Here is a 23,407-nt window from a genome sequence, read left to right as displayed (position 1 = left end):
GCTTATTGATCCAGAACTGTATCTGAAACTGAGAGTCCTTAATTGAGTATCTTCATCCTACATCCTGCTCATAAAGTTTCATTCTTCTGATGGAGGAATTTATTTTCAGGTAATGGATTTTTGTAAACTGGTTGAATTTTTCTTTCTTTCTTTCTTTCTTCCTTTCTTTCTTCCTTTCTTTCTTCCTTTCTTTCTTTCTTTCTTTCTTTCTTTCTTTCTTTCTTTCTTTCTTTCTTTCTTCTTCTCCTTCTCCTTCTCCTTCTTCTTCTTTTGAGAGAGAGAGACAGGGTGCAAGTGAGTGAAGGGCAGACAGAGAATCCCATGAGGAGCAGAGAGGGAGAGGGAAAAAGAGAGGAAGAGAGAGAGAAGTGTGGCTGATTGGAACTGCGAAATCATGACCTGAGGCAAAGTCCCATGCTTAACCTACTGAGCCACGCAGGCACCCCAAACTGGTTGGATTTCTTTTTTTTTTTTTTAAATGTTTTTTATTTATTTCTAAGAGAGAGAGAGAGAGAGAGAGAGAGAGAGACAGCGTGAGCAGGGGAGGTTTAGAGAGAGAGGGAGTCACAGATTGAAACAGGCTCCAGGCTCTGAGCTGGCAGTCAGCACAGAGCCCGACGCGGGGCTCGAACCCATGAACCGCGAGATCATGACCCAAGCGAAAGTCGGATGCTTAACCGACTAAGCCACCCAGGTGCCCCCGGATTTCTTACTGGTATCTGTTATTTTGAAATTTTATATGTTAAATTGAAATGTGTGATATATTCAATGTGTATTTGATACAGCAATTGTGTATTATATAGTAATATGTAGTTGTATTATTACAATTATAATTAGGATGTGAGAGTTTTCAATTTATGGTAGAAATGTATCAAGTTTTTTTTTAAAGATCCTTCTCTGCGTTAGAGATACCTCCGGTATCATAAACAGTGCTAGAGCTAAAGTAGAATCATGATTTGCAAACCACAAACTTTCACGTTGCAAACTAAGTATCTTATGTATAGTCTTGTTTCATCTCAGAGAAATTTACTTCAGTGAAATTTAGCTAAAGACATAAAAAATAAGCTCAATCATTTGTTCTGCAAATATTTAGCGAGCACTTAATCAGTGAGAGCTCTTTCCATCACAAGTGACAGAAAATCCAACCCCAACTAAATGAAGCAAAAAGAGACGCTTGTCGTTGGAAATGTCATCATTCATGGCTATTTGATGATATGAAGGAAATGCTGTTCATTTTTTGGAGGAATGCCTGATTGGCTCCGGTTGGTTAATAAGCCCCGTCCCTGGCTCCCGGGGACTGAGAGTGCCTCAGCCCTTGGCCAGGAGCCAGAGAGGGACACAAATAAATGCCTGCCTCTGTGTCCCAGGCTCCACACTAGGACACAAGAATGGATGGGGGACAGTCTCTTCCTGTCAGAGAGCTTCTCATCCACAAAACAATGGTTTACATTTCCATCAATTTCTCTTTCTTCCTGCCCTTCAACTACACAGGTTTGACATAACCACGAATCCCCCCCGGACTCTGAAGTGTATTGTGGAAACAGCCTATCATTCTCATCCCGGATCGCAGGTATGCCAGTCTGACCCCATACGAAGATGGAGTCCCTGCATGGCCCAAGCTGACCCCAAACGAACCCTCCTTTTTCCATGTGTTTTTGCGCCGAAGAGATTGGTGCCTTCTGCCTTTGGAAGCCCGGGTCAGACAGGTCTGCTTATTTCCGGGACAAATGCCCTCGAAGTGATCAGCTCTGGCACAACTTTTTTAGAAGTGCTGACACAGAAGAATCATATCTTACAGTTTTTGAGCAGTTACTCTAGGCCATGCATTATTCTTTTTTTTTTAAATGTTTTTTTTTTATTTTTGAGAGAGACAGAGCACAAGCGGGGGGGGGTCCCCATTGGTCAAGCACAAAGGAGGAAGTCTCACGAAAAGAGGGGCAGGTATCAGTGTGGCCTGGGATCTTATGGCAATCCTGCCGGTGAGGGTCAGTAGCAAAGCAACGATCAGCATTGGGCTTTCTTTCCAAACTTGTCTTGCCTCTGCTTGTTGAGTGGGCTCCCAGAAGGGCCTGGTGGCTTTGGAATCACATAGTGCCCGGGTTCTGATCCAGGCCCCCTCCTCACTGGGTGATTTTTGGATCATTGAGTCAACCTCACATTTGCTACAAGAGCCTTTCTTTTCTCCCCTGTAAAATGGAATAGTAATAGTACCAATAAGGTTATCGAGAGGATTTAATAAGATGGTACCCCAGGTGTTCAGTCTGGCTGTTTTAAGAGTGGTTTGTTCCCATAAAGGAAGAGCAGTAATCGTTTTCGTTGGAGACGGAAACTATTGAGACCGGCTTCGCAAACCCGACAGAAAAGGGTCACCAGGAAGTAAGCTTGCTAGAGGGACCCTGGAGAAGCAGAGAGTCCCTCAGTCAGAGAGAGAGAGAGAGAGAGAGAGAGAGAGAGAGAGAATCCCAAGCAGACTCTCCACTGTCAGCACAGAGCCTGACTCGGGGTTCAAACTCACAAACCGTGAAATCATGACCTGAGCGGAAGTTGGACGCTTACCCGGCTGAGCCCCCCAGGCGCCCCAGCAGCAGTGATATAGAGCCTGTACCAGCCCAGCGCTTGGCACACAGTCTTGGGTCTGGGCCTCTGGGCTTTCAAGTTCAGTGGGTAATCACCCTAAAATGCAGGTGCTGAGTTCTTTGCAGTAAAGCAGGTTCAGCTGGAGGGCTTTGGGTACGCTATCTCCTCTCTCTGTGCCTCAGTTTCCTCATTAGTAAAAGGGGATAATAACAGCACCTCTCCGCTAGGGTCTGTGTGAGGATTAATTTCGTGGACTGCATGCGCCTTTAGAACAGGCCCTGGCATCTCATCAGTGCCGGTTGTTATTACTAAGCCCCAGCCAGGCCCTGGGATAGGATGTACAATGAGCCACAAGCTCCGTCTTCCCAGGGCTTAACCACAGTGGAAGGGGAGATTTTTCAAAAATCGGCATTTGTGACCACTGACCTTCATGGTTTGCAAGAAAGTACACAGTGGTTTCGTTAGGAAGGGGCTTCTAATGAACTTGGTCTTCTGCTATGTGGAGAGAGACGTCCAGAAAGTGGGAAGAGATGTCCAGGAAGTTGTGAGGAAACGTCTCTGGTTTTATAGCTATTACCAGCAGGATAGATTAAAAAAAATTTTTTTTATGTCTCTATTTTATTTTGAGAGACAGAGACAGAGAGCGAACAGGGGTGGGGCAGAGAGAGAGGGAGACACAGAATCTGAAGCAGGCTCCAGGCTCTGAGCTGTCAGCACAGAGCCCGACGCGGGGCTCGAACCCATGGACTGTGAGATCATGACCTGAGCTGATGTCGGACACTTAACCGACTGAGCCCCCCAGGCGCCCCAGGATAGATTTTTTTAGGATGTGAGAGAGCTCCCAGGAAAGGAGAGAGGAAGGAGGAACTGGACTCAGGAGCTTGGAAATGGTGCAGCCCAGCAGGGAAGCACTCGTGCTACCATGCACCCTCCCTTGCCAGGAATCACTGTCAACCATTTGAGTCCTTGCTGAAGACTCTCCTTCCAGGGCAAGGGCTCCAGACCGGCCTGAACTAGGCTGGTGAGAGGGGCAGGCACCCTGGTGGACATCTCCTGGCACTGAACCTGAAGGGCGGGTTCTTCTCTCAGTGGATATGACGCAGACCCAACCATAGCATCCCCTGGAAATGACATTCAGTGAGGCTAGGGGTTGGTTCTTAGCTTTTTTGTGTGCCATAGACATCTTCTTAGAATCCTGCTTTTATTTATTTATTTTTAAGCATTTTAAAAAAATGTTTATTTTTGAGAGAGAGAGGGAAAGTGAGGGGGGGAAGAACAGAGAGAGAGAGGAGGTGGGGACAGAGGATCCAAAGAGGGCTCTGCCCTGACAGGGAGCCCAATCCCGGGCTTGAACTCACGAACTGTGGCATCATGACCTGAGCTGAAGTCAGATGCTCAACTGACGGAGCCACCCAGGTGCCCCAGAGTAATGGTTTTTAAATGCATAAAACATATAGGATTGCAAAGGAAACTAAAGATAATGAAATACTAGAATAGAGCATTAAGGGCACCTGGGTGGCTCTGTCAGGTGAGCATCCAACTCTTGAGTTCGGCTCAGGTCATGATCCCAGGGTGGGGAGATTGAGCCCCGTGACAGGCTCCGTGCTGAGCATGGAGACTGCCTGGGATTCTCTCTCTCCCTCTGCAGCCCCCCACCCCCCCATGCTCACTCTCTCTTTCGAAAGATAGAAAATAAAAGAAAGAAAGAATAGGTAGGTAATATGTACTTCTTTATTAACTCATTTAAATGACAGGATCTAGCAGTGGCCTAGGGACACTTATTTTGACCTACAGATGAGTGTAAACAATATATATATTTTTTAAAGATTTCTTTTTTTTTAATGTTTTTTATTTATTTCTAGGAGAGAGAGAGACAGCGTGAGCAGGGGAGGGTCAGAGAGAGGGAGACGCAGACTCTGAAACAGGCTCCAGGCTCTGAGCTGGCAGTCAGCACAGAGCCCGACGCGGGGCTCGAACCCACGAACCGCGAGATCACGACCTAAGCGAAAGTCGGACGCTCAACCAACTAAGCCACCCAGGCGCCCCGAGTGTAAACAATATTTTGAAAAATCTGCAACTGGAATGTGTTATGAAAATATCCGTGATTGCGCCTGGGAACGAAGTCTCAGTCAGGTACTGACTGCCACTGTGGCCGCCGCCTAACCTCACAGTGGAAGGACAAGCTAATTTCAGTAGGAGACTAAAGAAGTCACCCACGTCTTTCTCCCACTCGGGAACTCCCTGGTTTACGCAGAGATCCCGTCCTGGTATGTTGCAAAAATGCTAACAGTACAAGATCAAGCCGAAACAACAGCAACAACAGATTATATAATACGGTGGATTTTCAGTTGATTGTATTTTTTTTTTTTTTTGGCCAAACGAAAAACAAAACAAACATTTGTGTGTATATGAAATACACCCGGAACAGTCTATGGAAAATGTCTCATACTTAAAGAAAGGGGAAATGCATGCAAAAATCAAGTCTCAATGCTGCTTTTTAAGAAGCCTTAGCGAGGGGCTTCTCGCTGCCTCTCTGGGGGCAGCAGGGGGTGGGTGGGGGGCCCACCGGGCCAGGAGTGTGTTTCCCTGGGTATCTCCCCACCCTACCCCCTGAAAAATACCCAAGTCAGTTTGTGCAATCAGTTCATGGTGTCCTGGTACGTGCACTGGCTGGAAGGTGGAGACTGACTTTCAGCGGGGCCTGAGGTTTGTCCCTAATCAGCTCCGTGAGCTCAGGTCGACCTCAAATCTCTCTTGATCTCAAATCCGCGCAGCTGGGGCTCCAGGCTCCCACCCTCAGGCTCTTGTTATTCACGTGGGCCTTATTCTGGCAGGTACTTTACAGTCTATCCACCACGCACCAAGAAGCATCAAAGCTAGAGCTGTTGCGCCCCGAGAGCAAGAGGAGGTGGACGCAGCGGCCAGAGACCGCGAAGACCGGGAGGCTCCCCAGCCCAGGGGGAGCCGCGGGCACTTTGGGGGGGGGGGCTTGCGACCCATAGGCAGATTAGGGTTCCACGAAAGGCAGCATTTTCACCCATCAGGACTGCCCGGGACGAAAAGGGGAGCACGCGGCTGGGGAAGGACGCCGCTTCCTTTCCGCTGCGAACTCCAGCCATTCCGGCGTATTAGGATCCGTAAACGGAGATTCTTGCAAAGGATGCCCCTCGCTCTCCCCTCTCCACACCTGTGCCCTCGCACCTGGGACGCGTGGGCGAGCAACGTCACAGGCCCCGCTGGGAGAGTGCAGTTACTTCCGAAGGCTCTGGGTGTTGCCAGGTTCCCTTGCGGGGTGGAAACCGGCGACAACATTTCAGGCTGTTCCGATGCTACCTTCCTACGGAGGCGAAGCATTAATCTTCCTAAGGAGGCGAGGAATTAACCAAAAATTGTTAGCACACCCGCTGCGACCGCGGCAGGACTCGAACCTGCAATCTTCTGATCCGAAGTCAGACGCCTTATCCATTAGGCCACGCGGCCACCCGACGCCTGGTGCTCTTTGGACAATCTAAAAAGTAACATTACCGCCCTCCGGCTTGCCTGGGACCAACCCACTTGTTTCTTGGGCGGGGGAGGTTAGACTTTGGTTCCCAGAGTTCCGCAGGGAGAGCCCACCCGGAAGTCTCCGTCTCCCCCCCGCGGGCGGACGGGTCCACTTGCGGCCCTCCTATTGGTCGCGCTGGGAGTCTCCCGCCTGCCTCTCGGGTAGCCGCGGGACGGAGCGGGACGCAGACGGGAAGTTGCTGCTGCCAGCGAGGCGGCCTGGTCGGTGGAGGCCACACGCCACCCCGAGGCTGCGTAGGCCGCGCGGAAGGAGACGCCACTCCGTCGGCCTGCGGTCCGCAGCCGCGGCCCGGGAAGCACCGGACGGACCGAGGTTTCCGGCGGGTTCGGCCCGGGGGAGGCCGGGTCGCTGAGCGGCGGCGCAGCCCCTCCCTCTCCAGTCAGGGAGCGGGGCCCGGAGCTGGGCGGAGGCTCGTCCCAGGGCGCACCGCGGCGCCGCCGGGCACGGGCACGGGCGGGCGGCCAGGCGCACGGGGCCGCCGTTCCCCGCAGGGCGCCCTCGGCGGGCCGGGCCGGAGCCCGGGCGTGGGTGGGGGCCCCGGGGGACGGCGGCGCGCCCTGCGGGTTCGAATCCTGGGGCTGGCACCTGGCGGCGCTAGCCCCTCGGGCCGCGGCAGTCGCGGTAATGTCAGCCACCGTTTGCCGAGCGAGCGTGGTGCCGAGGGCCGCGCCTCGCGCCTTGCTCGCCCTTTGTGTCACCCAAACAGCGGTCCCGTGTGACAGGTAGAATCCGTAGCCCCATTTTAAGGAGGAGATTGGGGCCTGAGGGAGCTTGCCCAAGGTCACGCATCTCCTAACAGCCAGAGCGGGGATTCGAACCCGCCGCGTCCTCCTCCCGGCGCGTCACTCGTAACCACCGCCGTCACCTCCCCCCAAGTTCACTGCCGAAGCCGCCTGAAGCGCAGTTTCCTCAGCAGGGGTGGTGATGACTGCCGTGGTTGTTGGGGGCTTCACTGCCTCGGCCGCAGGAAGTGCCCGGGGGGGGGCGGGGGCGGGTGGTGACGGCTCGTCACCCAACACGGAATGCCTGGTCACGGAATAACCCTTTGTGTCGTCTGTCTCCTTCAGGCTTTGTGGGTGGAAGGCAGGCATGGTCAGACCCATTTCACTGACCGGAACGCAGAGGCAGGACGTGTCTCCCTCCGCGTCTCTCGGCCAGTAAAAGCAGCCAAGCTGGAGCCCAAAGCCCCGTGTCCTGACTCCCAGCGGGGGGCTTCCTGCACCGACCATGAGCCGCCAGCTCTGGAAGAAGGTGGCCGGCGCCACCACCGGCGGGCGCGGGCCAGGGCCAGTTCCAGCTCCGGGCCGCTGGGGCTCCGGCCCCGCCCCCGCCCCCAGCGACGAGCCGCCGCCGCCGCCAGCGCCGTCCTCGGAGGGCGGCCAGCGGCGGCACAGCCCGTTGCACATCCAGATGCTGTCGCGAGGGCTCCACGAGCAGATCTTCGGGCGCGGCGCGGAGGTGCCCGGGGAGGCCGCGGTGCGCCGCAGCGTGGAGCACCTGCGGAGGCACGGGCTCTGGGGGCAGCCGGCCTCGCCCCTGCCCGACGTGGAGCTGCGCCTGCCGCCCCTCTACGGGGGCGACCTGGACCAGCACTTCCGCCTCCTGGCCCAGAAGCAGAGCCTGCCCTACCTGGAGGCGGCCAACTCGTTATTGCGGGCCCGGCCGCCCCCCCGGCCCCCGAGCTGGGCCTGGGCGGAGGGCTGGACCCGGTACGGCCCCGCGGGGGAGGCCGTACCCGTGGCCATCCCCGAGGAGCGGGCCCTGGTGTTCGACGTGGAGGTCTGCTTGGCAGAGGGAACTTGCCCCACATTGGCGGTGGCCATATCCCCCTCGGCCTGGTGAGTAGGGGCTGGGCTCTGGGGGGCGCCTCAGCTCACGTGGCGCGGGGGGGGGGGGCAGCTTAATAGTTTGGCTCGGTGAGGAGGTTACTGAAGGCCCCCTGTGTGGCCCGCGGGCGCTCTTCCAGGGGCTGCGGATCTCCCGCTCGGCTGAAAGAGGCTTGACCCTAGCTTTCCGGGAGCTTGCGGTTTGGCGGGAAGATGCAGGCAGTAAACAGACACCCAGGCAGACGGCAGGCGGTGGCAGGGGCCATGGGGTAGATGCCAGGGGGTAGATGCCAGGGGCCATTACAGTAGACCGTTGCACTTGGGACCCGCGGGGAGAGCAGAGCGCTGTGGTTACCCTGAGTTGGTGCCTCCCCCTCCCCCCCCATAACTTCCCGAGAAGCTAGTCCAAAGCATTTGAACAGCGTTTCTATCTGGGGGCGCGATTGGTTATTGTGGGCAGGAGAACTCTCCCTTTCGGGGGACTGTCCCAGGCCGTATAAGACATTTGGCGTCCCCGTCCCCTCCCTTAAATACCAGAGCGAATAGCCCGGCAGGTCACATGCGCTCCCACCCCGAGGAGGCAGCAGCATCCCCCCCCCAGTTGAGAAACCTTGCTTCCTCCCCGCAGCCGCCCAAGCATTTTGCTCCCCCGAAGGTTTATCCAGATCCCTCTCCTTTTGAAGTAACGTTCTAAGTGCTCCCCACGTTTCTCTTTCAAACAATGATGGCAGCCCTGTTTCTCCCCCTTTTTTATTCTTCATTCCAGGATTAAAATACTATTTACAACCTTAATGCTTTCAGGCATGGCCAGCACAAAAGTTAGCAGTTTCTTTATTCCTATGGGAAGCTATATCTCTGTACAGAAAGCTGCGAAATGTTAAATATGCAGTTGAAAATGGTGAAAACATGGCTAAATAGATAAGGTAGGCATTAATGGCTGCAAAGAGCGAACTAGATTCCGCATTGATTTAGTTCCAGTGACGATGAGCATCTCAGTGCTTGCTCTGTAACTGGGTCAAAATAGAGGGAGTGCCGCCCATCGTTCGAGAAGGTAAAATAGGCTGTGGCGGCTGAAGGAGACTTAGGAAACCAGGGACAAGAAAGACTTGTCTTTTGATCTCTCGGTCCTTGTGGCCATTTTTTACCTGAAGTCCCCTTTTCTCTTCCTCCTCCTCCCTCTCCCTGCCTTCCCTGCCCACCTCTCATCTCCATCCCATTCCCGCCAGTGGTGCGGGGGGCACCGCCGAGGCCTGGGCACATTCGGGGACCTGCCTCCTGGGCGCCTGGCTGTGGTGGGGAGCGGGGTGGGGGTACCAGACAGGGCCCCCTCACAGCAGTCCCCTTTGAACTCGGGCACGTCCCTGCCCCGTAGCTGTGTAACACCAAGTCCCAGAGCAGCTAGAAACTTCTAGGGGGGGCGGGTGGCTTAGACATCCCATGGGGCAGCCTCCCAAAGATAAGGACCGTGGTCAGCAGCCGAGAGGGAGCATCACACGGGTGTCAGCGTTGATCCGAGATTCACAGGAAAAGCGCAGAGTATTAATGTCATTGATCTGACTCATCTTAAACTTTTCAAAGGTGTTTGTGTTTTGGCTTTTTTTTTAAATCATGAATTCACAGTAAGACGGCTCTCACGCACAGCTGCAGACCCGGGGCTTGACACCAGCCTGACTTTTTATTGCAGCCAGACTTCCTGTCCTCACCGTAGCCTCCAGCATTTGACGTCTTCTAGCCTTTTCTTCAGGGGTGTTCTCAAGGGCTTCGAAAGGGGAGGAGGTTTCAGCCTGAGTCCGAGGGTAGCGCCAGCAGCTGGAGTGTGAGTTAGGCTTCGGCAGGTTGAAAACTAGGAACCTGTTTCTGCCAGCAGCCCCCGCCCCGTAAGAAACAGTGTCATGTTTGTAGAAACTGTTGAGGCAGATGACCCCCTGTCGTCCCCCCCTGCAGGGGGTCGCGGGGGAGCTCCTGTGCACCTGTGCTGGCCACGTGCGGCCAGGTGGTCACGCACTGTGACGCTGACCGGCTCTGACCCGTTGCCATGATCTGTGGTTCACAGCAGGCTTGCCCTCAGCGGCCATTTCCGCGCGCTTAGCCTCGCGGGTGTTGAGCGCGCACTCCAGCCTTTTTCCCCCAAATCGGCGTCCTCAGTCCCTCCCGCCACCCCTCTTCTCCCGCACATGCGCACACGCTCTCTCTGGGCCGGCCTCGTCCTTGGCTCCAAGGGGCGCTCGGAGAGGCACGCACCGTCCGCGAGGTGCCGGGTTCGCTCTGTCCTTTGGGCCACAGCCGTTAGGTGGTTCATCTGGTATGTGTGCAGCATTTGTCGTCGTCTCTCTGTTCTTTGTTTTTCCTTTTTTGCCACTTTTAAACTAAAAAAGAAACTTTCCGCTTTACGAAATCTGTTGGAATTGTCTGGCTCCTTCACTAGCATTCCGCACACCTGCTGGTCTGTGCTGGGAGGCCTGAGGGGCTGGCAGCGCTCATAAGCCGCACAGACTCGCGGGGCCCAGCGAGCTCCTTGGTGGCCCGGGCCGGGTGCCTGTGTCGGTCACCGAGCACCGTGGCATTTAGCTCCGTTTGTCTCTGGGGAACTGAAAAGTAAAGCTTTTCTAAGCTCCCCCCACACACACACCCAGCTGACCTCTAGCCCTGTGGGGGGTTGGGAGCACCCGTGGTCTTCCTTGGGTCCCAGCCGCTAGCACAGGACCTGGCATGTGGTGGCAGGTGTGCGGTGGGGGGTGGAGCCGGAGCTTAACGCCTCTGTGCTGAGCCTGTCGCCTCTCCTCTGTCTCAGGTATTCCTGGTGCAGCCGGCGGCTGGTGGAAGAGCGTTACTCTTGGACCAGCCGGCTGTCGCCGGCTGACCTCATTCCCCTGGAGGTCCCTGCGGGCGCTGGTGGCCCCACCCAGCGGGACCGGTGGGAGCAGTTAGTGGTGGGGCACAACGTTTGCTTTGATCGAGCCCATATCAGGGAGCAGTACCTGATCCAGGTGAGGTTCCGGGGCCACTGTAAGCTCTGGCTTGGGGCGGCCTCTCCGATCTCAGTGGCAGGGGAAGGCTTTGCTGTTTTTTTGTGGTGGCTCAGGGCCTCCTGTTGACCAGCCTTACTCCTGCTTCCCGTGCCCAGGACTTGCCTGGTACTAACAGCCCTTACCTCTGTGTGGCGTTCTAGAGCTTAGGTCTCTGGGCCACATAGCCTGGGCTCACATCCTGCCTCAGCCAGGGACTAGCCAGGTGTGAGGACCTTTTTAAAAAAAATTTTTTTAAATGTTTTATTTATTTCTGAGAGAGAGGGAGAGACAGCATGAGCAGGGGAGGGTCAGAGAGAGGGGGAGACACAGAATCCGAAACAGGCTCCAGGCGCTGAGCTTGCTGACAGCACAGAGCCCGATGCGGGGCTCGAACCCATGAACCGTGAGATCGTGACCTGAGCCGAAGTCGAATGCTTAACTGACTGAGCCACCCAGGCGCCCCTAGGACCTAACATACTTGAGCCTCAGTTTCCTTATTTGTCAAAAGACGAAGCTAGCAGAAGCTACCTCGTAGTGTTGCCGGGGAGGTGTGAACGGTGTACACACGTCACACGCTCAGAACCGCACGTGGTGGGTGCTGGTGGCGTTCTTAGTTTTCTGGGAAATGCGCCTTCATCGCATCCTCACAACCGCCCCGGGAGGAAGGCAGGGCAGGTGAGCGCAGCTTTGGCGTGGGGCCGAGGCTCAGGCAGCCTTGTGAGTGGCGGGGCTGGGCCGGGGGCTGAGCCTGGGAGCTGGAAGGCCTCGTTGTGGCCGCTATTCCCAGGGCGGCCCTCCGAGCTGTTGCTGGAGGCCGGGAAGGACTTGTGTGTTGGGACTGAGCCAGGCCTGCAACTTCCAGGGTGACTCAGGTTTGGGAGGGTGGGCCCATCCCCGTTGGAGGGGTGAGCGCGAGCTTGCGCGAGCTGGTCTTCGGCGTGGGAGTCTGTGTGACAGGAGGGGGCAGGGGTGGGGCTGGTGGGTGGACAGAATGGCCGGAGCGGCCCCAGCCGCAGTCTGTCTCGTCCTCAGGGCTCCCGCATGCGCTTCCTGGACACCATGAGCATGCACATGGCCATCTCAGGGCTCAGCGGCTTCCAGCGCAGTCTGTGGATGGCGGCCAAGCAGGGCAAGCGCAAGGCCCGGCACCCCACGCAGCGAGGCCAGAAGTCCCACAGCAAAGCCAGCGGCCCAGTGGTGAGTGCCCTGTGGGTGGCCAGCGCAGGGCACTCGGGACCGGCTCAGCAGCTGGCGTCTGTGTCCCGTGGCCAGGCTGATCTGCTGTATCCCTTGCTCCGCCCCCCTCCCGTCCCCCCCAGATCTCATCTTGGGACTGGCTGGACATCAGCAGTGTCAATAACCTGGCAGATGTGCACCGTCTCTATGTGGGGGGGCCTCCCCTAGAGAAGGAGCCCCGAGAACTGTTTGTCAAGGGTAGCATGAAGGACGTCCGTGCGAACTTCCAGGTACAGTGCTGGAGGGGGGTCTGGGGAGGTGGGCGTGGCAGACCCTCGCTGACCCCAGGGAGTACAGCTGCCAGACCTGACCCTGAGACCTGGCGATGGCAGTGGGATGGCTGCCCACCCAGCGCCTCCCTGTCGCCTGTGCCAGGACCTGATGCAGTACTGTGCCCAGGACGTGTGGGCCACCTATGAGGTTTTCCAGCAGCAGCTTCCGCTCTTCTTGGAGAGGTGAGGGGGGCCCCTGGTAGGAGCCCTGGGGGTCAGCAGCTTCCCGGTACCGGTGTCCTCTGTCATCAGGTGGCGCTGGGTCTTTCTCAGGCTGTGGACCTTGACCTTTCTGGGTTGAGAAAACGGAGCCACTCAGTGTATCGGTGGCCACCTGGGTCCTGGGCCCCGGGTTTCTACGGAGGCCTGGAGGGGAGGGCTGAGGGCTGTGCGTGAGTTTCCTGTGCCTGGTCCAGGGTGATTCAGCGCCCTCTCTGTACCCAGATCCTGAGCCAAGGACTGAATCCTTCATATTCGTCTTCGTCATGTTTGCTAGCGAGTCACTCTTAGGTGTGGCCAGTCACAAATGTCACCCAGCCTGGCTCAAATCTTGACTGTGTGTAACTTGTTTGCCCTTGGGCAAGTCACTTGGCTTCTCTGCGCCTCCGTGTTTCTGTCTGTGAAGCGCACTACCCCGGCAGCGAGCGCGGTGCCTGGCACTTCACTCTTACTCGGGAGGTGGCCTCCTCTTCGTGTTTGGCTCTGTAATTCCCGTGTTACCCCCGAGGATGGGGTGGTCCTGTATCTGTTTGATAGCTCTAGGAGCTGACGCTCAGAGACGTGAAGCAACTTACCCACTGCTACGAAGTAGTCAAGCTCGCGCGGAGGCCCTGGTCTCACTTCAGAGCTGTGCCACACGGGTGGCCGGGCTCAGGGACTGGGCCCCAGCCTTGTTTGTGATTCACGACCACCGTGGCGTTCGCCCCCCAGGTGTCCCCACCCGGTGACCCTGGCCGGCATGCTGGAGATGGGGGTCTCCTACCTGCCTGTCAACCAGAACTGGGAGCGGTACCTGACCGAGGCGCAGAGCACCTACGAGGAGCTCCAGCGGGAGATGAAGAAGTCGCTGATGGACCTGGCCAACGACGCCTGCCAGTTGCTCTCAGGAGAGAGGTAGCCAGGCCTCGGGAGGGCAGGGTCTCCGGGGGCGTGGGCCGGCCAGAGGCCTGCCTTAGCTTGGCCGACCCCTGCCCTGCTGGCCTGGCTCTGCAGGTACAAAGAAGACCCTTGGCTCTGGGACCTGGAGTGGGACCAGCGAGAGTTTAAGCAGAAGAAGGTGAAAGTGAAGAGGAAGGAGCCAGCTGCAGCCAGCCAGTTGCCCACCGAGGGGGCTGGGGCCCCTGGGGATGCCAAGGATCAGGAAGGTGGGGAGGCACCGGCGGGAGGTGGGGCAGAGGCGGTCCCTGGGGAGGTCCTGGCACCCCGGGGGCCGTCGCAAGGGGCTGCTCCAGCCTTCCAGGGAGGAGTCAGCTGGGCGGGACTTCCTGAATGCCTATCCCCCTGGTCCTGACCGTCCTGCTCCCCCTGTGCAGACCCCGGCCCCCCCAGTGAGGAGGAGGAGGTTCAGCGAGATGTCACGGCCCGCGCCTGCTTGGAGCACCTGAAGGGGACCGCGGAGACCCTGCCCAAGCGGCCCCAGCACCTTCCTGGACACCCTGGGTGAGTCCTGTCCCCTCCCAGGGGCCTCCCCTGTCCCGGGCCTCAGCACAGAGGTGGTGTGCGTGGGGGCCCTTCCTGCCTGGCCGTTTTCCAGTCCTCCGGGCACCTGCTTCCTCTGACCCCGGCTCCCTGCTCTCACTTGGTGCGAGCACACTGCACCCCTGAGTGCCGGGCCCACAGCAGCCACTGCACAGACAGGAACACAGCTCCCCGCCAGGAGCCCCTTGTCCCGAGGAGGAGCCAGGCGGGACCCGCGGTCTCTGTAACTCTGGGGAGGGGGCGTGAGCGGGATTGAAGCAGTACCTAATTTTGTCTGGGGAGATCAAGGCTTCCTTGAGGAGGTGACTTTTTATTTGAGCCTCACTGACTGGCAGAGACAAGAAAACAGGCGGCCAGGGTGAACAGCGGGCTACTGACTTTGCACTTGCACGACCCCGAGTGTGGTGTCTTGAGTGCATTGTCTCTTTGTTTGTTGCCGGGAGCCTCACCTGCCTGGGGCTGGCTGTGTGAACTGTGTGTGACGGGTGGAGCTTGGGAGGCCCCAGCCTGTCTCTGCAGCAGCGGTGCGGGGTGGGTCTGCTGTCCCCTCTGGCCAGTCACCCTGTACGGAATGGAGCTTGGGAAGGCGTCCCGTCCTGGGCCATGCTTGGGGTTCTGACACAGGATCTTTCTTTTCAGATACTGGAATTACCTAGGGGACTTGATGGGTCCGGGCTCAGGGAGTGATTTTAGGCCGAGGGCATCGGAAGGCCTTGGGGGCTTTAGAGGATGGGGGTCAGGTCATGGGAGAAGGAACCTGGGTTTGCAGTCACGTGCTGTCCTCCGCGCCCCCTTCCCCCCCCCCACGTGACACTGCTGTCTCCTGGCGGGGCACAGGTGGTACCGGAAGCTCTGCCCACGGTTAGATGACCCTGCGTGGACCCCGGGCCCCAGCCTCCTCAGCCTGCAGATGCGGGTCACTCCCAAACTCATGGCGATGACCTGGGATGGCTTCCCTCTGCACTTCTCGGAGCGGCACGGCTGGGGGTACCTGGTGCCCGGGCGGCGGGACAACCTGGCTCAGGCGCCGGCAGAACATGGTCCGGCATCAGCCGTGGCAGCCTGTCCCTACAGGTGAGGCTTAGGCTCAAGGAAGGAAGGGGGTGGGGTCTAGGAGTCCCCCGCCCCAATGCTGAGGTACGCAAGCCCGGCTCGGGCTAGTGGGAAGAGCTGGGGTCTGAGAGTCTGGGTCCTTTTCTCCGTAGCCGCCCTTTCTCTCTGGGCCCCAGAGCCCTGTGGGAGTGCAGACGCTTAGCGCCCTGTCCTAAGGTCTTGCTGGACCCAGGCTGCCTTCGCAGGAACGTTCAGAGCGGGGGCTGTCAGGAGCGGTGGGGCAGATGGGCTTGAGCGTAATGGGCTGGGCGAGTGATACTCTGGGTTCGGAAACCCCCTGCCGCGCTCCCCTGGGGCGAGACGGACCGGTTAGCCCCATTTTGCCTGGGGCAGTCAGCTGACTTGTCTAAGGTCCTAAACCCTGAGTTTTTGACAGGCGTCGGGGACAAGCCATGGCACTTGAAGTGGCCCAGGTTTCGAGGCCCGGCCCTGCAGGACAGCCTGAGTCACCTGTGGGGCCTTTGGGACAGAAGGGGCTGGGGTCCAGCAGGGGTGGCCCGTCCTGACTTCCCGGGCTCTGCTCCCAGAGCCTTTCCGGCAGAGGCGGCCGCCGTGTGCTCTGAGAGGAGCTTAGATTTGGGTCAGACCAGCCCTTGCACCCTAGCCTGCCACCGGAGTGCCGTGTCCCTTGTGATTTGTCCCTCCTTAAGGACCGGGGACAGCACTGTCTATCTGCGCCTCAGAGCTGGTTCTGAGGACTGAAAGGGAGCTGTGGAAGGCCCCCGGCGAGCCGCCTGGCCCCGAGGGGGCCCCAGTAATCAGAGGCTGCCGCTGCTGTTCTCTGCCCAGAGCCATCGAGTCCCTGTACAGGAAGCACTGTCTTGAACAGGGGAAGCAGCAGCCGGAGCCCCAGGAGGCCGGCCTGGCGGACGAGTTCCTGCTCACCGACGGCGGCGCCATGTGGCAGACGGTGAGGGCGGCCCCGAAGCTGGGCTCCCAAGGACGGGCAGCCTTCCCGATGGGGGCGCGGGGGCACTCCCCCCAGGCCGGCCTGGGCTGTGTGAGTGTCTTGGGGAGGGGCTGGTGGAGCACGGCCGGCTCGGCCCCCTGCTTCACTTCCTGGGCTCCTGGGCCCATCCAGGTGGAAGAGCTGGGCTGCCTGGAGGCGGAGGCGGAGGAGGCCGAGGCCGAGGCAGAGGCTAGGGCGGAGCGCTGTGGAGCCGCAGTCCCCCTTCAGCCCCCAGCTCTGGTGAGCGAGCAGGGCTTCTGCTCTGGGCTTCTCTGGGTGGGCGCTGGGTGGCCGGGCGCCGCTCTTGTGGCCAAGTCTCTCTCCCCTGCCGGCGCATTCCCGGGGACCTGGGGGTTTGGGAGAAGCCGCCTTGCCCTTGGGCTTCCCGGTGTTTGATGGAGTTAGAGGAGGAAGCCCGAGACTCGCGGCCCGGCCCGCCCTGCGGTCCCCCGGCTTCCTGCTCGCTGCTTCAGGCCCTTTTCCCACGCCCGACCCCATGGGCCTCGCCGAATGCAGGTGCCGCAGCGGGGCCTCATCTAGGTGTGTGGCCCCCACAGACTGCTGCTGGTGGCCCCAGAGCCAGCCAGCCGGCCTATCACCATGGCAACGGACCTTACAACGATGTGGATGTTCCCGGCTGCTGGTTCTTCAAGCTGCCTCACAAGGTGTGTGTCCTGGTTCACGGCTGTCCCCTGCCACCCTCTCTGTGCTTGGGGCCCACGGGCCCCCAGGGTGACTCGGCCCCGGACCCGCCCTCTGCAGGAATGACATGCGTGGTGGGGCAGAGCATGATCCCAGATGGCTCACCGTCTGGCTCCGAGTGTTCTCTGAGGGGTGTGGGGGTGGGATGGAAGGACATAAGGCCTGTTGGGTGTCTGCCATCCTGTGACGTGATGGCTTCTGTTGACTGATGGTTTGTGGCCCGGGTCACCTGCGGTCCAGAAGCAGGTATCTTCCTTCTGACGTGTCATCAGAAGGTCACCTGTAGCCTAACACTGGTCCCAGTACCTGCGTCACTTGCCTCCCTTCATCTTCCGGCAGCACAAGGAGGGGGAATCTGGTACGTGAGATGCCTTGAGAGGGAGAAGCCACAGTCACTTAGCTTTTGTTACAGGCAGTTGTCCTGTCTGTTCGGTATTGTTACTCTCGCCGTGTGCACCTGATGAGTTTTATTGTAGATACACGCACAGGGAGGACGCTTATGGGTCAGTATTGTCCGTGGTTTCAGGCATCTTCTGGAGACCTTGGAATGCACCCCCCCCCCACTAGGGGGGACTTCCGGCTGTATCGTGAAGGGGCCTGGGTGCGTTTGTGTCAGTGCGCGTGCGCTGCAGTCAGGGCTTTGCCCCAGGCGGCTCTGCTCGAGGTTCTGGGCTCAGCGTGGCGCAGAGCTGAGGTGTACAGGGCGTTGATGGGGTCTCTGGTCTACGACCAGCTTCCAGCCCCTGCTTCCTCTACCCTTCCCAGGATGGTGGCAGCTGCAACGTGGGCAGCCCCTTTGCCAAGGACTTCTTGGCCAAGATGGAGGACGGCACGCTGCAGGCGGGCCCGGGAGGCCGCAGCGGGCCCCGCGCCTTGGAAATCAACAAAATGATCTCTTTCTGGAGAAATGCCCATAAACGAATCAGGTGGGTCACCGTGGGAGGGCGGGGACGTGTCTGTACCCCTGGCCGGGCCACGGCAGCCCTGGGCCCCCCGGCCCCCACCGGGCCCCCAGGGGCCCTGACCCTGGCTGTGCTGCCCCGGAGGGACAGCCTGGCTCTGGTCTCGGGGCCTGGCTACTTGGGGTCCGGGTTCCAGGGACCGTGGGCAAGTCTCTTGCCTTCCTAGCTTGTTTCTGTGTTTGTGTGGAAAGAGAGGTGCCGCGGGGCCTTGATGCTTAAGTGCCGGAGCCCGGGTGTGGCTGACGACCGTCGAGGGTTGGTGGCCCATACGCCGCGCCAGGGCTGGGAACTGGGTCCTGGGGCCGAGGATGGCAGTGAACTCGGGAAGGCTGGCTCGTGGCTGGGGGTGGGAGGTTGTTCCCGCAGCAGGAAGGGCACTACCGTGGCTGCTGAGGTCTGTCCCAGGCGGGGTGGGGACACTTGTGGCGGGGCTGACAGAGGAGGCCTGGCTGGCTCTCTGCTGGCATGCGCTCCGGAATGGTAGATTCCTGGGCCTGTCCTGGATGAGGCCTGTGGGAAGAGCGGAGGCTGGGCAAGGAAGGACGGGGCACCGTAGCCCCCACAGCTTGGGCATAGGGGCGGCTTCTGCTCCTCACGGATGTTCTGAGCCTCAGTCCGTCTGTCCCCACAGCTCCCAGATGGTGGTGTGGCTGCCCAGGTCGGCTCTGCCCCGTGCGGTGACCCGGTATGGCCTGCTGTGTGACCGTGGGGAGGGGAGACCCGGGCGGGGTGGGCCCCAGGGCCCAGGCAAACTGCCGAGACTCGCGTTCTCCCCGCCTTGCCAGGCACCCGCACTACGACGAGGAAGGCCGCTACGGGGCCATCCTGCCTCAGGTGGTGACCGCCGGCACCATCACCCGCCGGGCTGTGGAGCCCACATGGCTGACTGCCAGCAACGCCCGGGTACGTGCCCTCTGTGCCTCTGGACCCTGCTCTTCCTCTGCTGTGTCCCTAGGAACTGGGGTGTGGAGGGCATGGGGAGGGAGGGGCCTGGAAAGGAGCCTGAGGTCTGGGGCGGGCAGGGCTCCGGGTCAAGTCTAGCTCCACAGCTGCTCTTCCTGCAGCAGACGGGGTCCGGGTACCGCCGCGTAGCCCGCTGTTCACGTGCACGGGATCCATACAGCTGTGGGGGTGTTGCGGGGGGGCCGGTGTCAGGCCAGGTGGGACAGGGAGGGAGGCTCTACCTGTCACCCCGCCGCTGCCAGGCGGCCACCCCCGGAACTGTGGAGTTTGGGGCCGTTGTGTGGCGCCCCCAGGACAGGCCCAGCATTCTCTGTCAAGTCCGGCTCCGGGGATCGGGGCTCACTGGGCTCTCGGCGTGGGGCCCGACCTCACTATTCCGCAGCCTGACCGAGTGGGCAGCGAGTTGAAGGCCATGGTGCAGGCCCCTCCCGGCTACGTGCTCGTGGGTGCCGACGTGGACTCGCAGGAGCTGTGGATCGCAGCCGTGCTCGGGGACGCCCACTTCGCCGGCCTGCACGGTGAGCCGGGAGCGGGGCCGGGCCGTTCGCTGGCCACGCGGCTCTGGGGCTGTTTGTCACCGCCCCCTCCCCGCTCGCCCCCGCAGGCTGCACGGCCTTTGGCTGGATGACGCTGCAGGGCAGGAAGAGCAGGGGCACCGACCTGCACAGCAAGACCGCCGCAGCCGTGGGCATCAGCCGCGAACACGCCAAGGTCTTCAACTATGGCCGCATCTACGGGGCGGGGCAGCCATTCGCCGAGCGCCTGCTGATGCAGTTCAACCACCGGCTCACGCGCCAGGAGGCCGCTGAGAAGGCCCAGCAGATGTACGCCGTCACCAAGGGCCTTCGCCGGTGAGGGCCCCGCCCCCATGCAGGTTACTCCCCCTCCAGGCGTCAGGCCTGCTCGGGCCCCCCGCCCCCGTGTCCCCCTCCTGTTTCCCTTCTCTCCTTGCCCGAGCCTTTCTTGTCCCCGTTCCGTTCAGACCCCAGACCTTGGTCCAGGATGGTTTGTGCTTAGGTTGTGACGTTTGTGTCTTCAGTAACCTTAAACAGGCTCGGTCGTAGAGTCAGAGTCGGGGCTGTACTTCTGTCGCGTTGCCGCCAAGCGGCAGCACGTTAGCAGCTGCGGTCTTGCTGAACACCCAGCGGGAACTGGGGCGCGGAGCCGGGGCAGCCCGTGGGCAGGGGTGGGACCTCGACAGTTGACAGGAGGGAGCCGTGCAGCGCTGACACCCTTGACTGACCGTGACCGGAGGAAGCCTCCCCGGGCTCTGGCTCGTTTCCTCTGAGGGCGCCTTCTGTGTGTTTGGGGCCGTGGTGGGCTCCTGGGGGGCTTCCCGGAGCAGGGGTGAGGGAGGAAGGTATGCGGCCGGCTTCCGTAGGTGCGCTGTGCAGCGTCCACATCCTAGTAGCCGGCCTCCTCGTGACACCGAAGGGCAGGCAGGGGACAGTGTGGCCGTGACTGCACACGTGCACACAGGGAGGTGGGGTGCCATGCAGCGTGGGGGGGGGGGGGCGTGCTTGGGCGGGGGCGAGAGCAGCAATGGCAAAGGTCAGGCTGTAGTTCGGGAGAATTTGATGGCGTCACACAGGAGTCTGGGCCGAGGGCACAGGAGGGCAAGCCCTGGTGCTGCTGTGAGGTGGTGCGTGACAGGCTCTGGGGCCATGAGGGGACAGGCCTGGTGGTGACCCGGCTGCGCCAAAGCCAGGAGTCAGGTGGTGGGAACCAGGTGATCATTGGGACCTGGCCGTGTGTGGTTTCCTCCAAATGCGCTCTTCCCGCGGGGCGGTCCCAGCTCCCACTGTCCCCTCCGGGGCTGCTGGCCCTCGCTGCCTCCACAACTGAAACGTGGCAGCTGTTGGTCGATGGGTGGATCCGTGTCTGCGGCACCTGCTCTCGTGGCAGAGTGTGGCCCTTCCCGGGCCAGCACGGCACAGCCCACGACAGCCTGGGCCTCACCTCTCCTGGGGAGTCCCTCGCTGGCTCTGGGCCGGTTTCCCCCTGAAGCAGAGCCTGTGGGGATCTGTGGACACTCCCGGCCCCGGGCTTGACACACACGCGGCCATCCCCCAGGCGCGGTAACGGGGACATTGCCCGCAGGTACCGGCTCTCGGACGAGGGGGAGTGGCTGGTGAGGGAGTTGGAGCTGCCCGTGAACAGGACCGAAGACGGCTGGGTTTCCCTGCAGGATCTGCGCAGGATCCAGAGAGAAGCCTCTAGGAAGTGAGCACCCGCTGTATACGCGGGAGGCGGTGGGGGCAGGGGGCGGGGGGGGGGGGGTGGTGGCCTGGGAGAGCTGCAGTGCGTTTTCAGCTCTGAGATGCCGAAAGGCAAAGCTTGCCCTTTTCCCCTGGTCCCCAGGTCCCACTGGAAGAAGTGGGAGGTGGTTGCCGAACGGGCGTGGACGGGGGGCACCGAGTCCGAGATGTTCAATAAGCTGGAGAGCATCGCCACGTCTGCCGCCCCGTGCACACCGGTGCTGGGCTGCCGCATCAGCCGCGCCCTGGAGCCCGCGGCCGTCCAGGGGGAGGTAATCCCGCGGTCCTTGGAGCGGGAGCAGAGGGGTTGCGGGGAGGGCAGGGCTCCTCCCCAGGGCGAGCAGCGCAAGCCTGCTGACCCGCCGTCCCCCCCCCCGCCCCAGTTTATGACCAGCCGCGTGAACTGGGTGGTGCAGAGCTCTGCTGTGGACTATTTACACCTCATGCTCGTGGCCATGAAGTGGCTTTTTGAGGAATTCGCCATCGACGGGCGCTTCTGCATCAGCATCCACGACGAGGTCCGCTACCTGGTGCGAGAGGAGGACCGCTACCGCGCGGCCCTGGCCCTGCAGATCACCAACCTCCTGACCAGGTGCGCGCCGCCTCCCGTGCGGCTTCCCCGCCCCGGAAATGCTGGCTTTGGTTTTTAGGTCTAGTTGAAAATAGGGTCTTAAAAGACGGGGCTCTACTCTTAAGAAAGATTTCTTGGGTTTGAAAAGAAGCTGTGCGCCCAGACCCCAGCACGGAGGCAGGGAGCGGTCACAGGTCCGGGAGGGGTTCGGAGGAGTGGCGGTCATCCGGAACCCGCCTGGGCACACAGCGTGGTTCTGGAGATCAAGTCCCAGGTAGCTTTTCTCTGTTCCTACACAATTGAGAGGTTTTTCTTTCATCCACAAGTGTTTCCTTAAGTGCCACAAGTTTAAACGTAACTTAAATATTTTATATACGAAGCCGTATTTTCTTATAGAAAAATTCTCGTTTGCGTGGTTTAACTAAATGCTAACTGGAGCTCCATGGGAGTCTGTCATCAGAACCCGTTTGGGAACCAGATGTGTCCTGGTGGTTTAACAAGTATTCTATACGCGTTACCCCGTCTCCACTGCCCTCTTGACAAAGCTAGGAGGCCCCGTAAGTCAGACGGTGTACATCCGTGAAGTGCACCAAACCGCGGGGGCAGAAAGATGTGTTTCGAGGCCCTGATTTCACCTCCGTGTCGGAGGGAGGGGCTGCGGGCGGAGGCTGTGCGGGCCACGCCTGACAGCAGGTTGGGTCTCTTCCAGGTGCATGTTTGCCTACAAGCTGGGTCTCCAGGACTTGCCCCAGTCAGTCGCCTTTTTCAGTACAGTCGACATTGACCAGTGCCTCAGGAAGGAAGTGACCATGGATTGTAAAACCCCTTCCAACCCAACCGGGATGGAAAGGAGATACGGCATTCCCCAGGGTGAGCTGCACACGTTTGTTCGTTATGCCCCACACGTCAGGGGGACTAGAAAGTGGCCTTGGCACGGAAGCCCACGCCTGCTTCAGTTAAGTATGTGCCAGGGTCCCAAGTGAACATGTTCAAATCACAGAGGGACAGGGTTCCAGAAAGCTGGTTGCAGTACGTGAGGAAAGAAACCAGAACTCAAATACTCACTCTCCTCCCACACCAGAAATGCTTTTTAAGATTTATTGTAGAAGGTTAAAGTGCATTCTCAGGTGGAAGGAACTGTGCTTTGAATACTTGGAACAAGTTAAAGGAAAAAGATAGTTAACTTCTTAGGGACACTCCCCCGGGTGACCCTGCCCCTCCTCCAGCCTCCCTGCTCGCTTCCGGGGAAACCTCCTGAGCGGCTCGCACTGTCTTTCAGGTGAAGCGCTGGACATCTACCAGATCCTTGAACTCACCAAAGGCTCCTTGGAAAAATGAAGCCCGGCCCGTAGCTCTGCCCAGAGGCCCCGTATTTGCTCCCGTGGAGCTTCGTCGGGGTGCCGCGGGCTCCCACACTCAGGCTGCTTCAGCTGCGCTCTCTGCAAACGGGTCTGCCTCAGGCCGGCCCCCACCTGAAGGTGCAGTGGAGTCGGAACCGGGGCGCCGTGCGTGTTGGGTAACAAGAAAGCAGAAGCCCCGAAGTTCACATTAACTCAGGCATTTCGTTTCTCTTCTCCGTCTCTTCGTGGCGGGTTCTCGGTCCTGCCCCTCGCGCTCTGCTGCAGCGCCCTAGAAGGGGACAGGAGTCAGGCCTGCTGAGGGGCAGCGAAATAAAAACAAAAATCCTTTATCTTCTCACCAAAGCCT

At 59.5% G+C, this 23,407-nt stretch overlaps 3 protein-coding genes and 1 non-coding gene across 5 annotated transcripts in view; 2 read left to right on the top strand and 2 right to left on the bottom strand.

Moving 5' to 3' along the window:
* The window catches only part of LOC120219813 (collagen alpha-1(I) chain-like), a 42,054-nt gene extending 35,193 nt beyond the window's left edge, over window positions 1-6,861 (top strand). Inside the window, exon 10 of the mRNA XM_039216680.1 lies at window positions 6,287-6,861. Within this exon, the coding sequence (XP_039072611.1) occupies window positions 6,287-6,861 (575 nt within the window). The remainder of the gene's footprint in view (window positions 1-6,286) is intronic.
* On the bottom strand, window positions 5,985-6,057 carry TRNAR-UCG. Its single transcript has one exon. It is a non-coding gene; the product is annotated as a tRNA-Arg (tRNA).
* Window positions 6,317-23,403, top strand: POLG (DNA polymerase gamma, catalytic subunit). The gene is made up of 23 exons (XM_039217217.1): window positions 6,317-6,454; window positions 7,210-7,980; window positions 10,760-10,955; window positions 12,009-12,173; window positions 12,296-12,442; window positions 12,588-12,667; window positions 13,415-13,597; window positions 13,697-13,848; window positions 14,017-14,143; window positions 15,020-15,256; window positions 16,085-16,205; window positions 16,377-16,484; window positions 16,802-16,909; window positions 17,712-17,872; window positions 18,540-18,593; window positions 18,694-18,811; window positions 19,254-19,389; window positions 19,476-19,722; window positions 20,972-21,094; window positions 21,233-21,401; window positions 21,513-21,721; window positions 22,410-22,570; window positions 22,980-23,403. Exons 2-23 carry the CDS (start codon window positions 7,370-7,372, stop codon window positions 23,036-23,038), a joined length of 3,672 nt encoding a protein of 1,223 aa, XP_039073148.1. The 5' UTR covers window positions 6,317-6,454; window positions 7,210-7,369; the 3' UTR covers window positions 23,039-23,403.
* The window catches only part of FANCI (FA complementation group I), an 82,903-nt gene continuing 82,280 nt past the window's right edge, over window positions 22,785-23,407 (bottom strand). For both annotated transcript variants that reach the window (XM_039217206.1, XM_039217197.1), the window contains exon 38: window positions 22,785-23,329. In XM_039217206.1, the coding sequence (XP_039073137.1) occupies window positions 23,249-23,329 (81 nt within the window). In that variant the 3' untranslated portion in view covers window positions 22,785-23,248. The remainder of the gene's footprint in view (window positions 23,330-23,407) is intronic.

The sequence above is a fragment of the Hyaena hyaena genome, unplaced genomic scaffold, assembly GCF_003009895.1.
Source record: "Hyaena hyaena isolate Hyena2069 unplaced genomic scaffold, ASM300989v1 scaffold_13, whole genome shotgun sequence".
NCBI lineage: Eukaryota > Metazoa > Chordata > Mammalia > Carnivora > Hyaenidae > Hyaena > Hyaena hyaena.
Note: the sequence above shows the minus strand (reverse complement) of the source record. Positions and strands in the feature narration are given on the sequence as shown.

Bases quoted from the DNA above. Each gene is read 5' to 3' on its own strand.
- POLG (XM_039217217.1), top strand. From the start codon at position 7,370: ATGAGCCGCCAGCTCTGGAAGAAGGTGGCCGGCGCCACCACCGGCGGG. The intron at 15,257-16,084 runs GTGAGGCTTAGG...TTCTCTGCCCAG, and splicing joins GTGGCAGCCTGTCCCTACAG to AGCCATCGAGTCCCTGTACA. The intron at 21,095-21,232 runs GTGAGCACCCGC...CCTGGTCCCCAG, and splicing joins CAGAGAGAAGCCTCTAGGAA to GTCCCACTGGAAGAAGTGGG.